The 19176-nt window shown below is 39.8% G+C and overlaps 1 protein-coding gene across 2 annotated transcripts in view; it reads right to left on the bottom strand.

Annotated features, from left to right (window-relative positions):
* Window positions 1–2133: 2133 nt before the first annotated feature.
* Window positions 2134–19176, bottom strand: part of UROC1 (urocanate hydratase 1) — a 38697-nt gene continuing 21654 nt past the window's right edge. For both annotated transcript variants that reach the window (XM_084530743.1, XM_084530742.1), the window contains exons 14-20: window positions 17956–18077; window positions 14092–14162; window positions 13074–13172; window positions 11461–11560; window positions 8536–8617; window positions 3229–3328; window positions 2134–2373 (exon numbers count right to left, since the gene is read on the bottom strand). In XM_084530743.1, the coding sequence (XP_084386869.1) occupies window positions 2233–2373; window positions 3229–3328; window positions 8536–8617; window positions 11461–11560; window positions 13074–13172; window positions 14092–14162; window positions 17956–18077 (715 nt within the window). In that variant the 3' untranslated portion in view covers window positions 2134–2232. The remainder of the gene's footprint in view (window positions 2374–3228; window positions 3329–8535; window positions 8618–11460; window positions 11561–13073; window positions 13173–14091; window positions 14163–17955; window positions 18078–19176) is intronic.

The following is a 19176-nucleotide window of genomic DNA, read 5'->3' as shown; positions in this document are numbered from 1 at the left end:
CCAGAGTTACAAACTCCCAGGGACTTGAGTGACATTAATGTAGTCATACTTGCAAGGTTATGTCCTCTTGGCAGTAAAGTTGCAAGGAGGAAAACAGGGTTCCCGTGTTTTGTCTGGGATGTGAAGGTGAGCATGCTGGCAGGTGTCTCAGTACTAAATAACACAATGGTGAAAAACTCATGACGACTATGGAGCAGCTGTAGATTCTGTAATACAGAAAGCCATTATATTCTCTGCATGTTCCTCATAACAAAACAGTACCCCAGTTCTTTGGGGCTATGAAAACTAGAGTGGTTTTGTATGATAGTTACTGAGATGCCAACTTTAGGCCCAACCCAGTGTGGTTATTAATAATAGGTAACACATAACATATGTCAAAGCAAAGGCTGTCAAATCTGGCTGTCAGCTACTCACGTCTCAATCGTACAACTTGTCAATGTGTGTGTTTTTTCCATAATGTAAAGCAATTCCAATGAACTGCAGATTGCACTTCACAGAAGGTTCAGCTGCAAGCAGATGCCAGACTCACTATTCGTCTGGAGACACACACAGTATGTGAACAGAGTAAAGAACTGATTTCTGATTAAAAAAAAAATAAAATTAAAAGGTTTTCTTTGCCTGACACCAGAGGCAATACAGGGGTGCAGTGATTGCACGCTTGGTAAGTGCCACAGGGTCTAACAATTATTTGCTTTCCTGAGGCCCGACAGTCCAAAGGACCGCAGCTCATCACTCACCTGCAGCAGGCAGCATGGGTTTACCTGTGTAACCCCCACCTTCCCACCATGGGGTGAGGGATCCCGTGCCAAGCAAATCGAATGCCAGGCAGGATCAGCGGTGCATGTCCAGAATTACGTGCACGCTGAGGCAGGGACCGCTGGCACTCTGTGTTCCTGTCAGAATGAGGCCCGTAGGCAAGGGCCATACTTAACATGAGGCTAATGATAGCTGAGAACTATTTTTGTACACGTACCAATATGTAAAACATTTCTGTATGTGTGCATATAAATATAGATATATGTATCTGTCAATATGTATGCGTAGGAGTTCATTCACAGTTAGCCTCAGATTTCACTTCAGCCTCATAGCTGATTAGAACAAAATATAATTCAGTGAGCTACTGTTAAATATAATGGTAAGTTCAAGTGCAAAATAGGAAGTTTCTTTTGGTTGCATCTAGGCATATTGGGGTCTGTGTCTTCTTATCTCTATCTTGGAAGAAGGGAGGCCAAAAGACTTTATCTCTCCCTTTATAACCATTTTCTGTGTGAAGGAAGCCCGTATCATCCTGCCCTTGATGCTTTAGTTTATTTCTTATCAGAAAAAGTCAGCCAGCACTCAGAATCTAGATTTTATGAAGGTTTCCATCCATTTGTAAACTGCTCAAGTGCCATGCACTTCTACAGAAGAAACCCATTGGTGTGAGGCAGCAAAGCACATGGCAGATTCAGCAGCAGGGCACCATCTCACACTGAGGCAGAATTTGACTCCCACTAATTTATTATGAGCTGTTCCATGTTTTTCTGGCCTTAGTCTAAGATGTTTGGAAGTGGTCTACTACTTACCACCCTCTGGTTCTCCTCCACCACCACCACCCCTCCCAACCTACCTAAATAATTGGCACTAGATTTTCTTTTTTCTCAGGTAATGATTTCAGGGAGAAACACATGCAGGCAAGCTGCACTGGCCATTTACAGTTTATCTGTCTGTTTCTGTTGCAATAACTAAATGTTTTTATGGTAATATAGAAAAGTTTGATTCCAGCACATGTAATATTAGTACATACTCCAACAGCCAAAGAATAAATCTGTTTTACAAATCAGCATGTTGACTACTGGATTTCATGACTATTTGCTGATAGCAGCAGACTGAATTAGGACACAGTTCCAATTTCCAATTCAAAGTCTGATCTGCCAGAGCTAAGAAGTCTCCTCAAATTCTGAATTATCAGGAATATTTTTATATATATGGGACAAAATTCCAGTTCATTTTCTTAAAATGAACAGTTTCTCATTGCAAATACTCCTCCATTTTGTTAGTGAAAAGGCTGTTCCTGACAACAGTGGACCTGTCACAGACCAATACAGGTCTGCACTATTAACAAGGAAAAAAATAACAACAAAAACTCACATGGAAGAGACAGTTGCAAAGCTTTTATCATTTGCACAGGTAGGATATCAAGGAAGCAGCTTCAAATGTTTCTGCCAGGATAACAGTGCACTTGGAATACCACTAACTTTGCAGGGCTTGCTCTAAGATGTCTTCATCTGCCACCTTTTGAGGAAGAGTCACCTTCAACGTGACATTCTCTTTCATTGCTTGGCAGATTGTTTCATAAGCGTAGTCATTACCTGACCAGCAGCGTCTTGCAACCTGTCAGACAAGAAAATCAATGGGTGTAAAAATCATACATTTCTCATGCCACATCCCATCTTATGCAGTATTTGTGCAAACACTGGCACCCAATTTCATTACAATAAATCTTTCAGCTCTGCCAGTTTCTAGTTTCCTTACTAATTTTGGAAGTAATTTGTTAATAGGTACTTCATTTTCATGAGTATTTGGATGGTTTTGAAACATTTTCCTGCAGAAGCATATTGCTGGGCTGATAATATTGGTAGAGCCATGTACCTCAGATACTTCCCAAAATTCTCTCTACAAAAACTTACGTACTCCATCCCAGTTTGGTAAAAACAAACCTTTTATTTAGATAATAATCTGATTTAAACAACCGATGCTTTTTCAGTTGGATAAATAAAAGGATAAATGACACTCAATGCATTTTCAAAACATGAAATCAAGGAGCCAAATTCTCTGCCAGCATGTATGAGTGAAACTCCACAGACAGGCAGTCTCTTTCAATAGCAAAGTTCTGCATTTAGGTCTGTGTACAAGAAAGGTATCCCAGATGAAAAAACATCATGTATTGGCACAAAGGAAAGAAGCACTTGCTTGTATCCAATGCACTACAAGTCTCTGCATTATGAATTGCATATCAGAGTGTGAAATATTCAGGCTCAAATGTGTTCAAGCAATAAAATCACTCGGTTCCAATTTAGCAAAATATTTACACATTTGATTAATGTAGGGCTAATAAGAAGTTGCCAAGATCATAGCAATAACAGCTAGAAATGACCTTTCAAGTCAGCAACTCAATTTCCCTGCCACTCACCTATGATTATTCCTGGCAGCATATGCCAGTGAATGTATATAGTGAGTTTTACTTACTCCATTGGAAACATCCCAGCTGAGCATCATCTTAGCTCGTTCTTCAGCCTCTGTGGACCCATCCAAAACCAGGCCAAATCCCCCATTGATCACTTCACCCCTAAAAATATAAACATAATAGAATTCAATCAAAAGAACTGGAGCCAATCCCACAAAATCTACAGGAGTTAATTTGTTCAGTTGCACTGGAGGAAGGATGAAAATAGAAATTACACTGAATAAGAGAAACTAACAGTGACCTCTTAAATTCTTAAAAAAAAAAAAAAAAAAAAAAAAAGGGGGGGTGGGCTAGTTTCCTGAGCTGCATAAAACCTATTCTACCTTTCATGTAAAGTTCTGCTAGCAGTGAGTATCTACTCCAAGCAGGTGTGCCAAAAACTAAGCTTATGTTGTGTTTCCTGGGGACCGCACTTTGTACTGGCTCTAGAAACAAGTAAAGAAAGGTTAGCACTTCTGATGGACTAGAGAGTTACCTATCTTAAGGTATTTTTGAAGGTTAAGCTGTTCGTGTTTGCTACGCTAGAGCCTGCCATATACTTAGGATCATGAGGAGGATTGTGTACTTACTGAAGCAGACAGATGGATCTATTTATATTCTCTCAAGACAAATGAGAGAGCATCTCTAATTAAAAAAGTGTTAACCACTGCTTAATGCACATCTGCCTTGATCATTTCAAAAGTTGTCATTCACTTTGTATGAGATATGTAGATGTTTAAAGACACCAGTGCCAACTTTTCAGGAAGCAGACATATTGGCAGAAGAAGAACAGAAACATGCTCCAAACTAACAGACCACACTTGGGAGAAATACCAGTCTGGTTTTAAAAGGACAGGGAAAACACAGAGAAAAACATCTTGTCTCACTTCAAAATCTGGTATGCTCAAGTTCCTGCTTTGTTGCATATGGTGAATAGTAGGGAACACAGTTTGAAAATCATCTATTACTGTAAATCTGTAAGAGACTTCTAGCACTATAACCCAGCATCAGCAATGTGTGAGATGGGGCATGTTTTACAGCAAAGCAACATGTGGTGTGAGAGAATACTAACGAAGGTCCTGGAGGCAAGATTTGTCCTCAGTGTTTTATAGTTAATAGAATGAGTATATTCACAAAATTTACTTAGAATAACATCGGACAAACCCATGAATCAGGCAGAAGTTAGGTATCCAGAAAAGAATCATTTCTTACATTTTCCAGCAGTAACTTTTGCTTCTCAGGAAATGGGAAAAATCAAGCTGCATTGGAGCCTCAACAAACTTGATCTGCTTTGTGAAACTAAAACTCACATTTTTCCCCTTTTCAATGTTATGTTGTTAATTACGTGATGTTAATTCCCTTTCACTGGTTATATACACTACCTGTGTGATAAGCAGGACCTTGTCACATAGATGAGCAAAGAACTCAGAGCTCCAGGTGTCACAATGATTCTACCCATTATTGGAACTCCCTCCACTTTACCATTGTTAGATATATTGCTATTACAAATACATTTTATCTTGAATTATTTTTTTCCCCAACAAACGTTTGTCATAGCAGAGTATCAGAAGATTAACCACTTTCTTATATTTAGCAGGAAAATCTGAAACAAAATCATGTTTTAACTGAGATGTTTGAATATTCTAACCTCTGACATTCAAAATAATACATTTCATTTTGATTGACACTCAACATGTTTCAGTTTGGAATTTAATTCCTAGGGTTTTCTTACTGTGTGAAATCTTTCATTAACACTGCTCTAGGTCTCATTTTGGGATGAAAACAAGCATCCAAGCATTTGTATTTCTTGCCAACTCTACTTTTTGAATGGCTCATGTTACTGTCTTCTCCAAAAGAGGTGACCAGATTGAACTACAACATTACAAGTGTCACCGTATGAAGACCATGGCCAGTTACCACACTACACTCTGCTTCTGTTGTGTACAGAGACCAAATTAACAGTAAAAAAAGACTAGTGTGAAAGTATAAGCCCAGAGTACACTTACAAACATCAGTTATGGCATCAGGATCATAGTATGATCACTATCAAGGCAGCCTACTTATGATTTCAGACAATAAGATGAGATTTCTGAATTGGTGCTTTGTAAAGATTATTCACACTGACAGATGATGTTCTGTCAGTGGTAGAGATCCCCTCTGTGCACAGCATCCCAAAGAGCATCCTTTGAAGCTCAAGCATCAGCAGTGAGCGTCTGATCTGGCTTGCACTCCATAAATTCAAAGTCTCTCCATCAATTTCCATGGAGTTACCCCAGTGTAAATCAGAATTACTCATCAGAATCTGTCCTACTGTCTAAAAATCACTCATAAATTAGATGTCAACATTTGTTAGGATGGATTTTCTAGCAAAACCTCTCACTTTTAAAGGGGAACTCTCTGCCTTCATTAGCATTGGGTCATATTTTCAGGTAATTAAAGAAACATGTGGCATTTTGACCTAAGCTACCTCCTATAATTTCCAGATGTCTCCTTCTAAGGTGATCAAAGAAAACAAGGCCTCTCTCACAAACAAGATGTCACACTGTCAACAGCTCAGTTCAATTCTTAAATTACTTCTGCCTTTTTGTTACTATAGGTTACCCAGGCTCCATGCTAACATATATTCTCCTGCAAATAAAGAGGCAGCAAGAAATGAATAACATTCATTTGCTGTAATTATAGTCAAGACCATGTTAATCTTAAACCTCTGCAACAGCACATGATGCAGATTCCAGCTAAATATTAATCCTGCTTTTTTCCGTTTGCCCACCAGGCTATTGTGCAGGATGTCAGAGCAGGTAAAATACATCCCTCTGGTCTCAGAAAGAAGACACAGCAGATCTATCAACAGATCCAGGCGAGCCCAGCCTCTGCAAGGAGGACAGGGAGCTTGGCACAGTGCAAATGCTATTTCTGAACTCCCTGAACAAAAACAGTACAATGGCAACTTCATTTCCTTCTAATCATACGCATGTTTGTTTATAAATATATGTTTATTGCTTATAAATATAAGCTTTCACATGCTTCACATTTCCAAATCAGCTGACAAGAATATTTTATCAGGCACATGGAGATTTCTTTACAACAAAGTCAGCTGAATTTTTACCTCCCCAGAGAGAAAGCAAAACAGTCCTAAAACCTAGAAGCATCTGTCTTTCAGGCAAGGAAAGTCATTTATAATGGTTGGGGGATGGTTTTGCTTCTTTTCCCACCTTTAAATTATTCCTCTCTTTCTCCTGAGAAGGCAGAGGGGCACAGTGCTTTAACTAGCCCGGGTGGTGCAGTGATTAGTTAAACCAAGCAGAACCACCTGTCGTGCCACGGCTTTCGGGGCTCTGCAGACCGCGGCATCTAATGACATGACATTGTTACTGCATCTGAGTCCCAGCATGGAGGCTTATTAAAGCTCATGCAGAGACAGGACTAATTTTCAGGCACCGCATTCTTCACTGAAGCACAGTCATTTAATCACAGAGGGTTAAGACTACTCCTGAGAACAAGGTGAGCAGACACTGTGCCACAATGACAAGTCACTAAGCAGCCACAGGAGCTGGTAAAGAGGACAATCAAGCCCTGCTTTTCCATGGATATTTTGATTTCAGTGAATAGTCACATGCTAGCTTCCCAATTCATTACATAAATGACAGCACCTTTCCTCTGCCTGCAGGGACAACTTCTTTCCAATGATGCAGTTTCACTTCAGAAGCAACAATACAATGAAACTGTATTCCCAGTTTTTCCAGAAGTCAGGGCAGTCTCACCATTGATTCATTCTGTTTGAATTGCTCAGAGGGCTAGGAATGTGCAGGAGGGATTGGCTTTATAGAGGCCAGAAAGAGACAGGGAATAAGATCATCTTGATTAAGCATCATTAATGCACAGAACACTCATGGCATAAGCAATTACTTAAGCAATTCCAGTAATTATAATCACCATGAAAACATTCCAAGCATTTTGCACAACAGTTAGCAGAAGAGTTCTTCTCTTGTATTCCATAAGCAATGTTTTAGAAGGTTAAACTCAACTAAAGCCATTCAGACAGATCTAGTCTGCTACTATCTGGAGTCTGACTGCAATAACCAGAATAACTGGATATTTTGGTATTTTCCATTCAGAATTATGGAAGTTGTGAATAAAATCCTGACCGTTGTGGTTGTTACAACTGAAATCAGTAAAGTCAGATTTTCACTCCATGTGTCTAAGCCCACAGAAAACTTTCTTATCCCATTGTTCAGTTTTGCTCTTGCATACCTTCTATTCAGTAGCTACTTTACTGAAAAATCAAAGGAGGTAGAGTACAGGGGAGGGAATTCTCCATCTGACTTGAAGGGTTATTTTTCTAGCTCCAGCTCATCCAGATGAGTAATAACTAGGTATCATCAAGTGTCTCTGAGGAAAACATCTGCAACAAGTTCTTTGGTTTGCTGCTGTTGGCATATTCCAGAGCTGGATGAAACAGTGAAGTGAGAGATCACTAGAACATTTAATAGAGGGTTGTCCTCCTTTTGACTGGCTACACGACAAAATGAAGACATGACTGTAAATGGGAGAGGTTTTGCTGGACCGTGCCATAAAGAACAAACAAGAGTTAAATACTCTGTAGTGTACCCAGGCTTTCCTTTACCCTTAGTCTGTGCTAAGCCAGAGTAGCCTTTTAGTAGCATATGAAGGAGATTAATTTCCTTCTCAATAAGTGATATTTCTTTCATTCTGCTTCTTAGTCTAGGCATTTATCCTAGTTCTGCATCTTACGTGAAGAAGGTGCTTAATCAAGTCCTTGCTTAGCTGTAGTCTTTTATGGTACCACGCAGAAACAAGGGGAGAAAGAAGAGTGGGGGGTTTGCTGGCACCTGAGCTGTTTTGTATCAACAACCCCTCGTTGCACTTTAGCACATGGGCATTTATATTGGGGTCCTAAGGTCACAGATTTAAATACAGCTTAAGGGGAAATCTAAACATAATCCATCCACTAACACTCTGGCTGTGCATGTGTGAAGACAACTTTGGAAACGGGATCTGTTCGAAAAGACCATGGCAGACTGTCCTTGTTTTGCAAATTAAGTTCTCCAAACTGTGCTGTGGCCAATGTCCAAAACACTTTTTCTTGACATATGGACATTAATTAAGAGAGCCTCATACAACACCACACTTTACCTTATAATGCATCCTTCCATCCCTTGTCTCCAAACCCATCCTTCCCATCATACTTCTCCAGTCATACGCACACCTTCTCTAAAATTCACCTCCTGTCTCTTGTCCCCACACACATGCACAGCAGTGATAACTGGATTCAGAGTCCAGCTTTAGAAAATAAAAAAGTAAGTTCTTACCAGCCAACTCCACCACCGTTGTGCAGTGCAACCCAGGTTGCTCCTCTGAACGCATCTCCTACGAAGTTTTGTACTGCCATGTCTGTGAGGAGAGAAAAGGAGTTACCAGGGCTCTGACATGCTGCATTTGTTTTTGTTGTTGTTGTGCTGCTCACTTCCTTCCACTGCCACCTCGATTATGGCTGATTGAAGGCAGTGTTGGAAGCAGGGCTTACACACAGCTTCTCTCACATATATAGTAAATATCTCATGTTGGGTGGGGGGCAAACAGGCAAGAGTTCTCCCATTCTTTCTTTCCTCCCTACACTGCAGGAACCAAATGCTGATTTCACACCGTGGTTTACAAGGAGTTTTATGTATTTGTGATCCAGTTCAAGAAGCTGAAGAACGTACCACTTCTCAGCTGGGAGGTAGCTCCTGAGCGTGGAAAGAAATACAATCCTCTCCTTGGGAGTGCCTCAGTCATGGAACAGGCTGTACACATCCACATAGAAGATTTCAAAGTGAGGGGTCACTTGGAAAACTACGTACCTCGTAGCTCTCAGGAGAGCCTGAGCTGAAGTATTTTCAGATCAGACTGAGGAGTTAATTCAGCCCTGTGCAGAAAACCAGTCTAAAGCTAACGGGTTGCATTTTAGGAACAGTCACAATGAAAATGATATAAGCTGCCATTCTCTGGACACAGGAATTTCACCCTCAAAACTAGGACTGTTGAAATCACATGGGATGTTTCTTTTGTTTTAATAAATGAAGAAAAATAAATGTAGGAGCCAAATGTAATTTGACTAATGTTAAATGCACAATATCTGCTGAAGTGATCACTAGAATTTCATGTTCACTACAACTTGTGCTAAAAGATATACTCAGAGAGGTGGAAAAAGGTACACACTGAGGATAAGAGTTAAAAAAAAAAAAAAAACAAAAAAAAAAAAAAAAAACACTTGTCCAGATTTAATTCAGGAGCAATAGATTACTTGCTAAGCTTTTAACAGCAAAAAATGGGACATAGCAAATGTCCCTAGTCACATTTGTAGACCTACAGTAGTTACACGTCTGATGGAAAAATGAGTTTACTTGAGCACTAATCTATGTTAAACCCTGTCAAAAGCCCCATTATGGCATCTTTTATCTGGCATTATGTCACTTTAATAACCCAATTATCATAATTATAGTGCTGTCAGCAGGAAATGGGAGAGATTCAAATCCCTATACTCTAAAAATGTACAGATTTCTTCCTCAGCCACTTGCATGATAAGAGTGGAGCTTAGACAAGGAGCATGGTAAATAGACCAACAACGTAATAACACTGTGCTCCTTGGTTTCAGTAAAGGTCACTAACTGCACAAATGTCTGTGCTGAAATACTCTGCAGAGCAGCGATGACCCGTTTGACAGGGATCAGACTGAGGTCCTTACTGCAAAACAAAATGACACAGGCAAAGACTCAAAAATTCCTTTTGTGCCAGAGAGGAGCCAATTTCAATCGAACTAGCTCAAATTTGGCGTTAAAACAACAGAAAAGGAGGGAAAGAAGAGAGAGGAAGACCTAAGATGCAAGGTGTTCTTTAATTACCTCCAGAGGCTCATCTGGAAAACAGAGTTAGACTTGGTTTTAAAGACCAGTGAAATCAGTGGTCAACAGGATTTGGATAAGCCCATGGAGAAGGCAAATTGTTCATTTAATTCACAAAACTCAAAGAAAAACAGATAACATAGTAAGCAACCGGGTTAGCAGGCCTTGTTTCTATTTGCCCTCTTCTGAGAGCATTGCCTGGTGTTTACTTATATGGTTAGGCTCTTTGGTGGAGACTTCAATTTGGATTGCTGTTCTCTGTGCAGCTGCACCATTTTCTCACAGCTTGGCAGAAGCAAACATTATTTCAGGCCTCTATCCATCTGGCACATTAGAACCAGCCAACAAACTCAGAAAATGTTGAAGTGGGGCTGATAGGTACTGCTAAAAGCCTCATTTCATCAAGCAGTCCATTTAAGATAGCAGGGAACTTTTTTCCTTAACATTGAGCCATAATTTGTTTCTATTATGAATTCTCAGTCATAATGGGAGCCATTCAATATTCTCAGCTACCTCAATCATAATTTCTCTTTCTACAGCAGCTTGCATCCTCCTCTCTGAAGTCACTTCATGATTGTCAGTTCATGGCATGTGATAACACTACCGGGCTAAAATTATCGTCATCATTTCCACTTTATGGATGGAAAATTGAGGAAGATTTAGGTTAAAAACATTTAGTGCTTCACTCATTTTTCACATCTGCAGTCTGATATGTTGGATTTATTTTTTTCTAAAGCACCATTTCACAACCTTAAGAGCAGATTCTGGTTAGCTCAGGTCAGGTTTCTTTTGAACAGCGAGTGTACATAATTTGCCCACAGTCACACTGAGTGAGCAACAAGGTTTGGAATATAATCCAGAACTCCTGACTTCCATTTTTGTGCTTTCACTAGCAAAGTATATATGTACCCTTATGCCCAGAAAAGTTCCTCTCAGAAACTCCAGACTTCTGAGTCCTTGATTTTGCTTTAAGCAAAATGCTGCTATAGATCTGATTTTGTGCATCCTGATGAATTACTGCTGTAATTCTGGTCAGATCACCTCTTTGAAAGAGTGAGGTGCAAAATTAAAATCAAACACAAGATGCAGTTCTCTAAAACAGATTGCTCTCCATTTACAGTGAAGTAAATCTGGTGCATCTTCATTGAATTGTCATTGTTCTGAGCCTCCCCTATTTATCTAGCTCTACAGACATTTCTTTATCTCTTGACAGCTATGTCACATTCACAGAAAATCTGATTAATTAGGATTATAGGGTTGAACAAAAACATTTCAAAATGTTGCATAAAAAATTCTCTTTTAAAGCAATTTTCTTGTTTGCCTGTACAGACAAGTCTCAGATGCTCTGCTGACCTGCGCAAAAGGCTGATCCATCATAAATGTTTGACGTTTCTCTGTAAGGACTGTCAGTCCCGCTCACATCATGGTGATCTCGGCTGAGGACTACTGGAGCCTGCAAAATCCAAGGACAAGCAAATGGAGTCCTTCATGGACTGGAAATGTTACCACAGATCATATTTTGCTGAATTCACTTTATCTGAAGTCATCTCAAATCTCAGCTTTGTTCCATCTCCTAAACTCCCTAAATCTCCTCTCCCTGCTATAATTTATTAGCAAAGGGACATTGATATGCTGCTTGTTCATGAGAGTCATTATCATTTCATAGCCAGCAAAAGGAGTTTGTTCTTTTTGTCAGTGCCATCCTCAAACAGGACAGGAAGAAGAAGAAAAGTAGTGTGGCAATTTCATCTGAAGCCTTTCTTTGCCGAAATTTCAAAGACACTTCAGAATGCAAAAAATCTTCCTTCACAAGTAGTTATTTCTCTGAACAACAGCAAACAAATAGCAAATATTACTGTTTTCATTCTTTTGGAAGTCTTCAAGACTAAAAATAAGGCAACAATGAAAATTAGTGATCTCCTGCATCTCAAACAAGTCCATTCTTGATTTGGAATTTAACTAACAGTATGAATCTAGACCAGCTGCAGGTCTTGCACCAGGCTTCTGTAAGAATAATTCACTCTTTTGACATGGTTTGGTCTAGAATTAGCTGGCTTTGTTTTATGCTGGCAGTGGATTAGAAAATAATTGAAAATAGAAATGAGTACCCAGATTGCAAGAGGCGGAATGGAGATTTGAAGTAATGAAAAAAGTACATAAAATCTGAAGGGCCTGGGAGTCTGACCCTGTCAGTCACAGCTCCATGGGAGTGCTCTGCCTGGTCAGGTTTATTTTTTAAGACTAGCTTGCAGTGATGTTCGTTTTGAATCCTGAGAAGGTCAACAGCTCAACATTTGAAATATTTTAACAAACATTTTCTGAGTAACAAAAACACAAGCCTTCCCTAGCTGGAATCCATTTTAAATTTTACTTGAATTTGCCCCTTTTAATATGGCAATTATTGTAGTTTGGCTATAAAAGAGATTGAGATGAGTAAACATGCCTAGATCTGCTGCTGCTGTATACACCCAGCAGGGACACTGATGAGGACTGTTTAAAAGCAGGTATCACAATCTTTCAAAAGTTAAGGAACAATTTTGAATTAAATCAGTAGATGTAATAATATGGCTGAAAGCAGGGGATTGAGGGTAAGAAACACTGGGCAGTGGCATGGCCTCTAGTTATGTGTCATCTTGGGGCACTGCTAAGGAGTTTGAGACCCTGTCTTGTGTTTTCATCAAGTCACAGTGTGGTGCATTGTACCTGCAGTTGCTCAAACACAGAATAAAGCAAATTTCGAACATGAAATAAAGGGCAATGTATTTCAGTTTCTAAACCTTTACATAACACAATACTGGTTACATACAGAGGAGGACTGACCTTTAACATATTTTAACAGAATGGTCCCACGTAAATAGCAGGCATTTCTGCTCTTATTGATTGAAGCTTTCTCCTTTCCCACCTGCCACCCTAGCCTCAGATACTAAACACAATTACTGGACCATATCAAGAGGAAAAAGGCAAACCTTAATCCTTCCTTCAGAAATCGCTCGATTAATAGCCACAGCTATAGACACACGACCCCTCTGATCAGAATATAAGATTCTAGCTTGAGAGCCGACAACCTGCAAAATAAAAAAGCCAGAGTGATAAGGTTCTCTGTGCAACTGGCTTATCTTCAGGTCCCAGATAGATATAGTCACAGGATTGCCTCCTTCTGTAGGAGAAAGTACAGATTATTCATTCATCAACATCCAGCTTTCAGAAAATATAAATTAAAGCCCTTCTTTGAACTGAGTTTTATCTCCACTTGCACAAACAGTGAGATGTATTTCTGTATTCAGCCACTACTTTCCAATAAATCCTGTTTTTAAAATCAACCTGATTGCTAAACTATAATCCCCCTATCAACAAACCCCTTATCAACATCTGAGAAGCAGAGGTTTGGAACTGGTGGTGGTGGGCTGGAAGGGAAGAGAAATACAGAGACAAAGAATGTCAAAGAACATCTGTCCTGCACTGCTATGCTCCTCTCCAGCCTTTACTCCACAGACCAGTCTGGTTTCCAGATGAGGAGAGCACATGTAAGCCCTTCAGTATTACCAGTTAGCTTCACAGTGAGAGCCTGCCCTAAAAGAAAAACAAGGGATGTTTCATTGCCATCCTGCTTCCCATAATATAACATACCTGTTTTGAAAGGGGAACTGAGAACTGTAGGCCTAATGAGGTTGGGCCAAATGAAGGACATTTTGAATGGTGCTGAAAGGTAGTTCCAAATCAGGTGGAGAAAAATCACTAGCCTGTTTCACTCCAGATACAAGACTACAGCTTGCTGTATTATTTTAACATTTCCAGATGAAGAGGTGAAGGGAAAGAACTGCTTCAGCTCACCCTAAACCCCTGCTGTGGAGAGATGTTTAGTTATGAGCCCTGGTATTTACAGACAGTGTTTTCATTCATACACATTCCTACTTTTCACTCCAGCATTTGAAACTGTCCTGGACAAGGAACGATCGCTTGTGCTGAAGGAGGTTGTGCACTTACCAAGCTGTGCCTGCCAGCTTCCCGAATCCAGCGGATGTTGTCATGGTACTGCTGCTTCACAGATGTGCTCACTTGCAAGAGAAAGCAAGAAAAAATAGGTTTTGAAAATTAATGCAATATGCTCTAAATTAAATTAAATTCATCTGACAGCACTAGCAAGTCAAATTCTGCTCTGAGATACAAGCACGCATATATAAAGTGCTGTGCTCTTCACAGCCAATGCAGTAATTGGTAAAATATATTTAGAGAAAGGTATGAGATGCTGTGGAGCAGGCAGTTAGAATTATAGCTCCCATTCAGGTCTTTAGCAAACTAAATTAAACCTTGAAATATGGGCTGCACATACTGCTCATTTTCAGCAACCTGGCTTGCTGCCTACTAGATGACCAGACACTTTCTGAGCCTTTGCTAAATTAGTAACTTCAGCAAATTCCATGATATTGGGTACCACAGCCCAGTGTTGCATCAGGTAGTAAATAACTCTGCCGAGCATCTATCAGAAATTCTCAGAAGCAGTTGGTAATATATACTTGAGGATAAGTTACATCAGTGCTTGGGATATAGATTTATAGGATTGCAATTGCTCTGTACTGAATTGCTCGTGTGAACATTCTTATCCCAAGATAAACCTGAAGTCAGCCATGTATATCTTACAAACTGCAGTACGTTGCCTCACATTATTACAGAGCACAAACTGCACAGAAAGACTTATGGGTTAGCAACTGCGTGTAAATTCACCCTATACCTTGTCTAGACACGTACGTTATCTGAGAATTGAATACAACATCTTGAACTACTCTCCAGGAGGACAAAGAACAAAGATATTTGAAGTGAAAGACAGGCAAATATGGCACATATCAGTCAGATACATGGCAACATCAGTATAGCCAGCTGCGTCCAAAGGCATGGCACCATCTGTATCACATGAGTAACTAAAGGGAGGAGTGTAGAGCAGCACAGAAGCATTGTCTTATTATCTTAATTTGGGGGGCTTTCACAGTTATGCCTTTCTACAAAGGGTGCGTGTGAGCACAGCTGAGGTTACAGTGCTTAGGAAGTTACTCCCTATAGGCGTAGTTACAGGCAAAGATTGGCCTAGAGTTATGTTGCATTACTTTGGCCTGAGAGACACAGGCAGCCACCAGGACTCAGCTGGCATGTGGCAGCATGCTAAGCCACAGTGACTTGCTTGTGCACCGGAGCTCCAAATCATAATCATTTCTGCAGATGCCAAGACAGCATGTCTCCTACCTCTTCCCAGCTCTCACCCATTTTCAAGTCAGATTATAACGTACAAATGATTTGCATTTGCAAGTCAAACTGGAGTAACTGCACACTGCTAACTTGAAATTGGCCAGGTAACTGAGCAGAGTGTTTAGACTGCTATCTTTCCATTTAGGCAATATGACAGCAAATACGCATCTAAAACTAGAACTACTCTGGGTTAAACATATCATTAAAGAGAAATACAAAATACATTCATTCTTGCAGAGGAAGGCCTTCCAAGACACAGCTTTAACAATCCTAAAAGGACCTGTCAGGGCTTTATGGGTTGCTTCCAAATGAGAGCTTCTAAACACTGTGATGAGGATTAACGTGTCAGCTCTTAGACTCATAGGGAGTGAAAGACAAAACATCTGCTTGTGCTGTCCTAGTAGGATTGTGCTGCCATTCAGAAGTTTCAAGGAAACATCTTCTAGAATGTAATGGGTAGTATTAATTTAGGTTATTACAGACATTTTGTGAGAGTTTACAGGTGTTACTCTAGAAAACCAAATAGTGAAAGAGTTCCTTTCTACCATTTTTATAAACCATTGAGTTCCTTTCTACTATTTTTATAAAACATCTCAGAATACTTATCACATTTTATACCTCGCTGTGCATGGACTTATAGAAAAGATCCATCTGTTAATTCTATAGAACATCACCAGAAGGGTAGTCAGATGAGCAAACTGCCTACACACACATCTCCACACAGCACGTCTGTCTCTCCCAGACAGCTCCAGTAACAGTCATTCTCTGTCCTAAACTGCAGAGGTGACCACCAGTTTAGTTTTCATCTATTAGCCCTGGGGAAGTGAAGAATCCTCCCTTTTATTTGGACCTTCCTGCAACTGAAAATCTTACAGCTTTTTCTAGAAAGAGCTTAACTTTCTAGAAAGAGCTCCATGTGTTTCATTTGCTAAACTGCTGCCAGCCTTCAATCCCACACCCCAAAAGGAATCCTTCCTAAACAGGCAAGGCTACCATGTTACTTCTGGAATTTCATGGTCTCCTGTGCTTTTTTAGGCTTTAAAAAAATACTAGAAGACATTGTGTATGCAGCAGAGGAACAGTCTTCATTAACACAGAGGTTGCTTCTCTTTTGCTCTTGGGAGATTTGTGTTGTTGTTAACAGCTCAGCCTCCAAGCTGCCAGAGAGGTAGTAAATCCAAGTTACACTTCAGTCATCAGTGCTGCATCTCTTGCACAGATGCTAATTTAAAGCTGAGGTGCCTTGGCATTGGAAGCAAATAAAACTATATTGGATTTTTTCAGTTTGTGAGGTTTAAGCATAAAAATTCATCTCCCCAAAAGAGGAAGAATGCTTAACATTGAGTTCAAGGCCGGGTCAAAAGTTTAGAGTTGGAATACAATAGACTTCAGCTCTGTGGAGTTTTCTTTTAACCATCACAACCAATTCTTTTATAAAATTCAAATGCAGGCTCAGATTTTAGATACATATGCATATGAGTATATCCAGACCCTGGAATTTGGTCTAAGCTCACGTCCCACAGGGACTGGACAGCAAGTGTAACAGTTAAGAACATGAACCCATGAATGGCTGTTTATTTTCTGGCCAAATTCTGCTTTCATTTCTCTTTGAAATCCTATTCCCATTGTCCTGCCAAACACAACAGCAAATCAAATAATAGCATTGCTAGCATTTCCCTTAAGCCTGTTTTCACCTGTTGGGATTTTAAAATGCCATTTTAAAATTTGAATTAAGAATATACATGCAAGAGTTCATTTTTTTTTTTTTTTTTTTTAATGTGGAAGAGAATTCTCTACTCAGCTTTACAGTAGCATCTGTAAAAATACCCACATACTATTGTGCACACAGTAACTGATCCATTTCTGAGTCTTGCAATGCAAACCATCCAAAGGTCATGCATCAGTTCAGTCTTGAGAGGTGACTGGTGATTTCAGTACACAGCAGAAAAATAGCTACATTATTTTTTAAAGAAACTACAGCATTTTGATATGGAAGAGTGAAAGTGTAATTCCTAGATACTGGTGCAGTATACACAACCATGAATCCCAATTTGGTTTCACAAATGGCAGAATCAGCTGCCACTTTATTAACAAATAGCAAAAAAATTTCAGATCTCAAAATTGTAATCCCAAATAAATGACACTGGATGGAGCACCAAGCCCATGAAATCTGGCTTTCAGGCCACTGATCTGCTTACTAACCACTCACAAACCTCTGTAGATTCCCATATCTCATTCCCCTGAGAGACAGGGGCAAAACAATTTGACTCCTTTATGAAGCTCTTGGAGACCTAATGAAAGATACTGTTTGCCTTAAAGTTTCAAGGTGACAGAGTGCAGGAAAATCTTTAACAAATGAAAATAAATGCTCTTAGCCAAAACTGAAGCAATAGTTTTGGGATCAATAACCTCGCTACTTGGTGTTTTTACATCTTACCTACTGGTTACATTCCTTATACGAGTTTGGGGAAGAATGAGATCTCCTGCCTACATGGAACAAGCAAAAGACTGCTTTCTATGGTTTCAGCCAAAAACCATCATATGTACAACTCAGTTCACTTTTGTCCTCAAAAACACTCCCAGTGATGGGGGCATGGGATGTTGTCTTACCTCCCCGACGAATGGAGTCCTCCAGCACAGACATGGCAATTGAGTCAGTGGTAGCAAGATCCTGTGGGTCACCTGAGGTACAAACCCAACGGAATGGCCCAAATCCCAGGGAAAAAATGTCCCTGGGAAGAGAACATGTTTCATTAACAGATGGTTGAAATTCTTTCTTTATTTATCCTGGCTGCTAGCAGTGCTTTTCTTTCATTAGCTGGAGACGGAAGAATTTCAAACATTTTCAATGAACTAATCTAAACAGAAGCATCAGGAGCCATTAACTAATTAAACAGTGCTGTTTCCTGCAGCCAATGACTGGCGTGTAAAAATACAGTCAGACAACAATTTTGATAGAAATGTTGGACAGTTCAATCAAACAGGTGTACCATCAGATGAATTGCAATTTTGTTTTCTGTTTCATAAAATTTACTATCTATACTATCAGACTATTGTAGGTTTGAGAAAGTGCCTGAGTCCAGACTCATCTGTTGTCCACATTGTTTACACACAAGAGTAAGACACTTCATTCGAGCTTCAGAGAATCTGGTGGGTGCCTTACTCTACATTCAAGCTTTTATTCACATAGTACAGGCAAGCTAAGCATGAGTCAGAAGGTGTTATAACCAAGTCTTTCAGTGGATGTCCTGAGCTCAGGTCTTTCTATCTTTCTACGAGCAGTGCATGGACAGCTTGAGTGAGGAGTGCAGCTGGTGACACAGGCAGAAAAAAGTCTTATTTCAGACGTGTTTTGTGTTCGGTGCAGACATAGGCTCCAATGATTTGAAATTATGCTCTAGTGCTCTGAAGAGACAAGCTCTTCAATTTAAGCTCTTAGAGGTGAATTTGCGGATAGTTACAGTTTGAGGCAGCAACTTGGCTATTTTCTTGAGTAGAGCTTCTTAAAGAAAATTGATGCAACAAAAGAGAAAATGCAACTACTCATGTAAAGGAATAAAGAGTTTTGTTTTGGCAATGTTTTAGCTTACTGTTCAGACATCTGGTATCTGTTTTCATAAGGCTTTTTAATCCAAAAAAGGATAAAGCTTTTACACCAAGTTAACAAGACTTGTCATGCCTTTCACCGCAAATTATTAGCAAAACACCTCTGCTATTAGAGTCTTATACTAGTCACACATGTCCTTCCAGATCTGTCACTTCTTTTCCTTGTAGCTCTACTGAAACCAATAGAAAACACAAGCACGATGCTTATAGAACATCCTCCTAAGC

Source organism: Aythya ferina (assembly GCF_964211825.1).
Source record: "Aythya ferina genome assembly, chromosome: 10".
NCBI lineage: Eukaryota > Metazoa > Chordata > Aves > Anseriformes > Anatidae > Aythya > Aythya ferina.
This window is presented reverse-complemented; position numbering and strand designations above follow the sequence as displayed.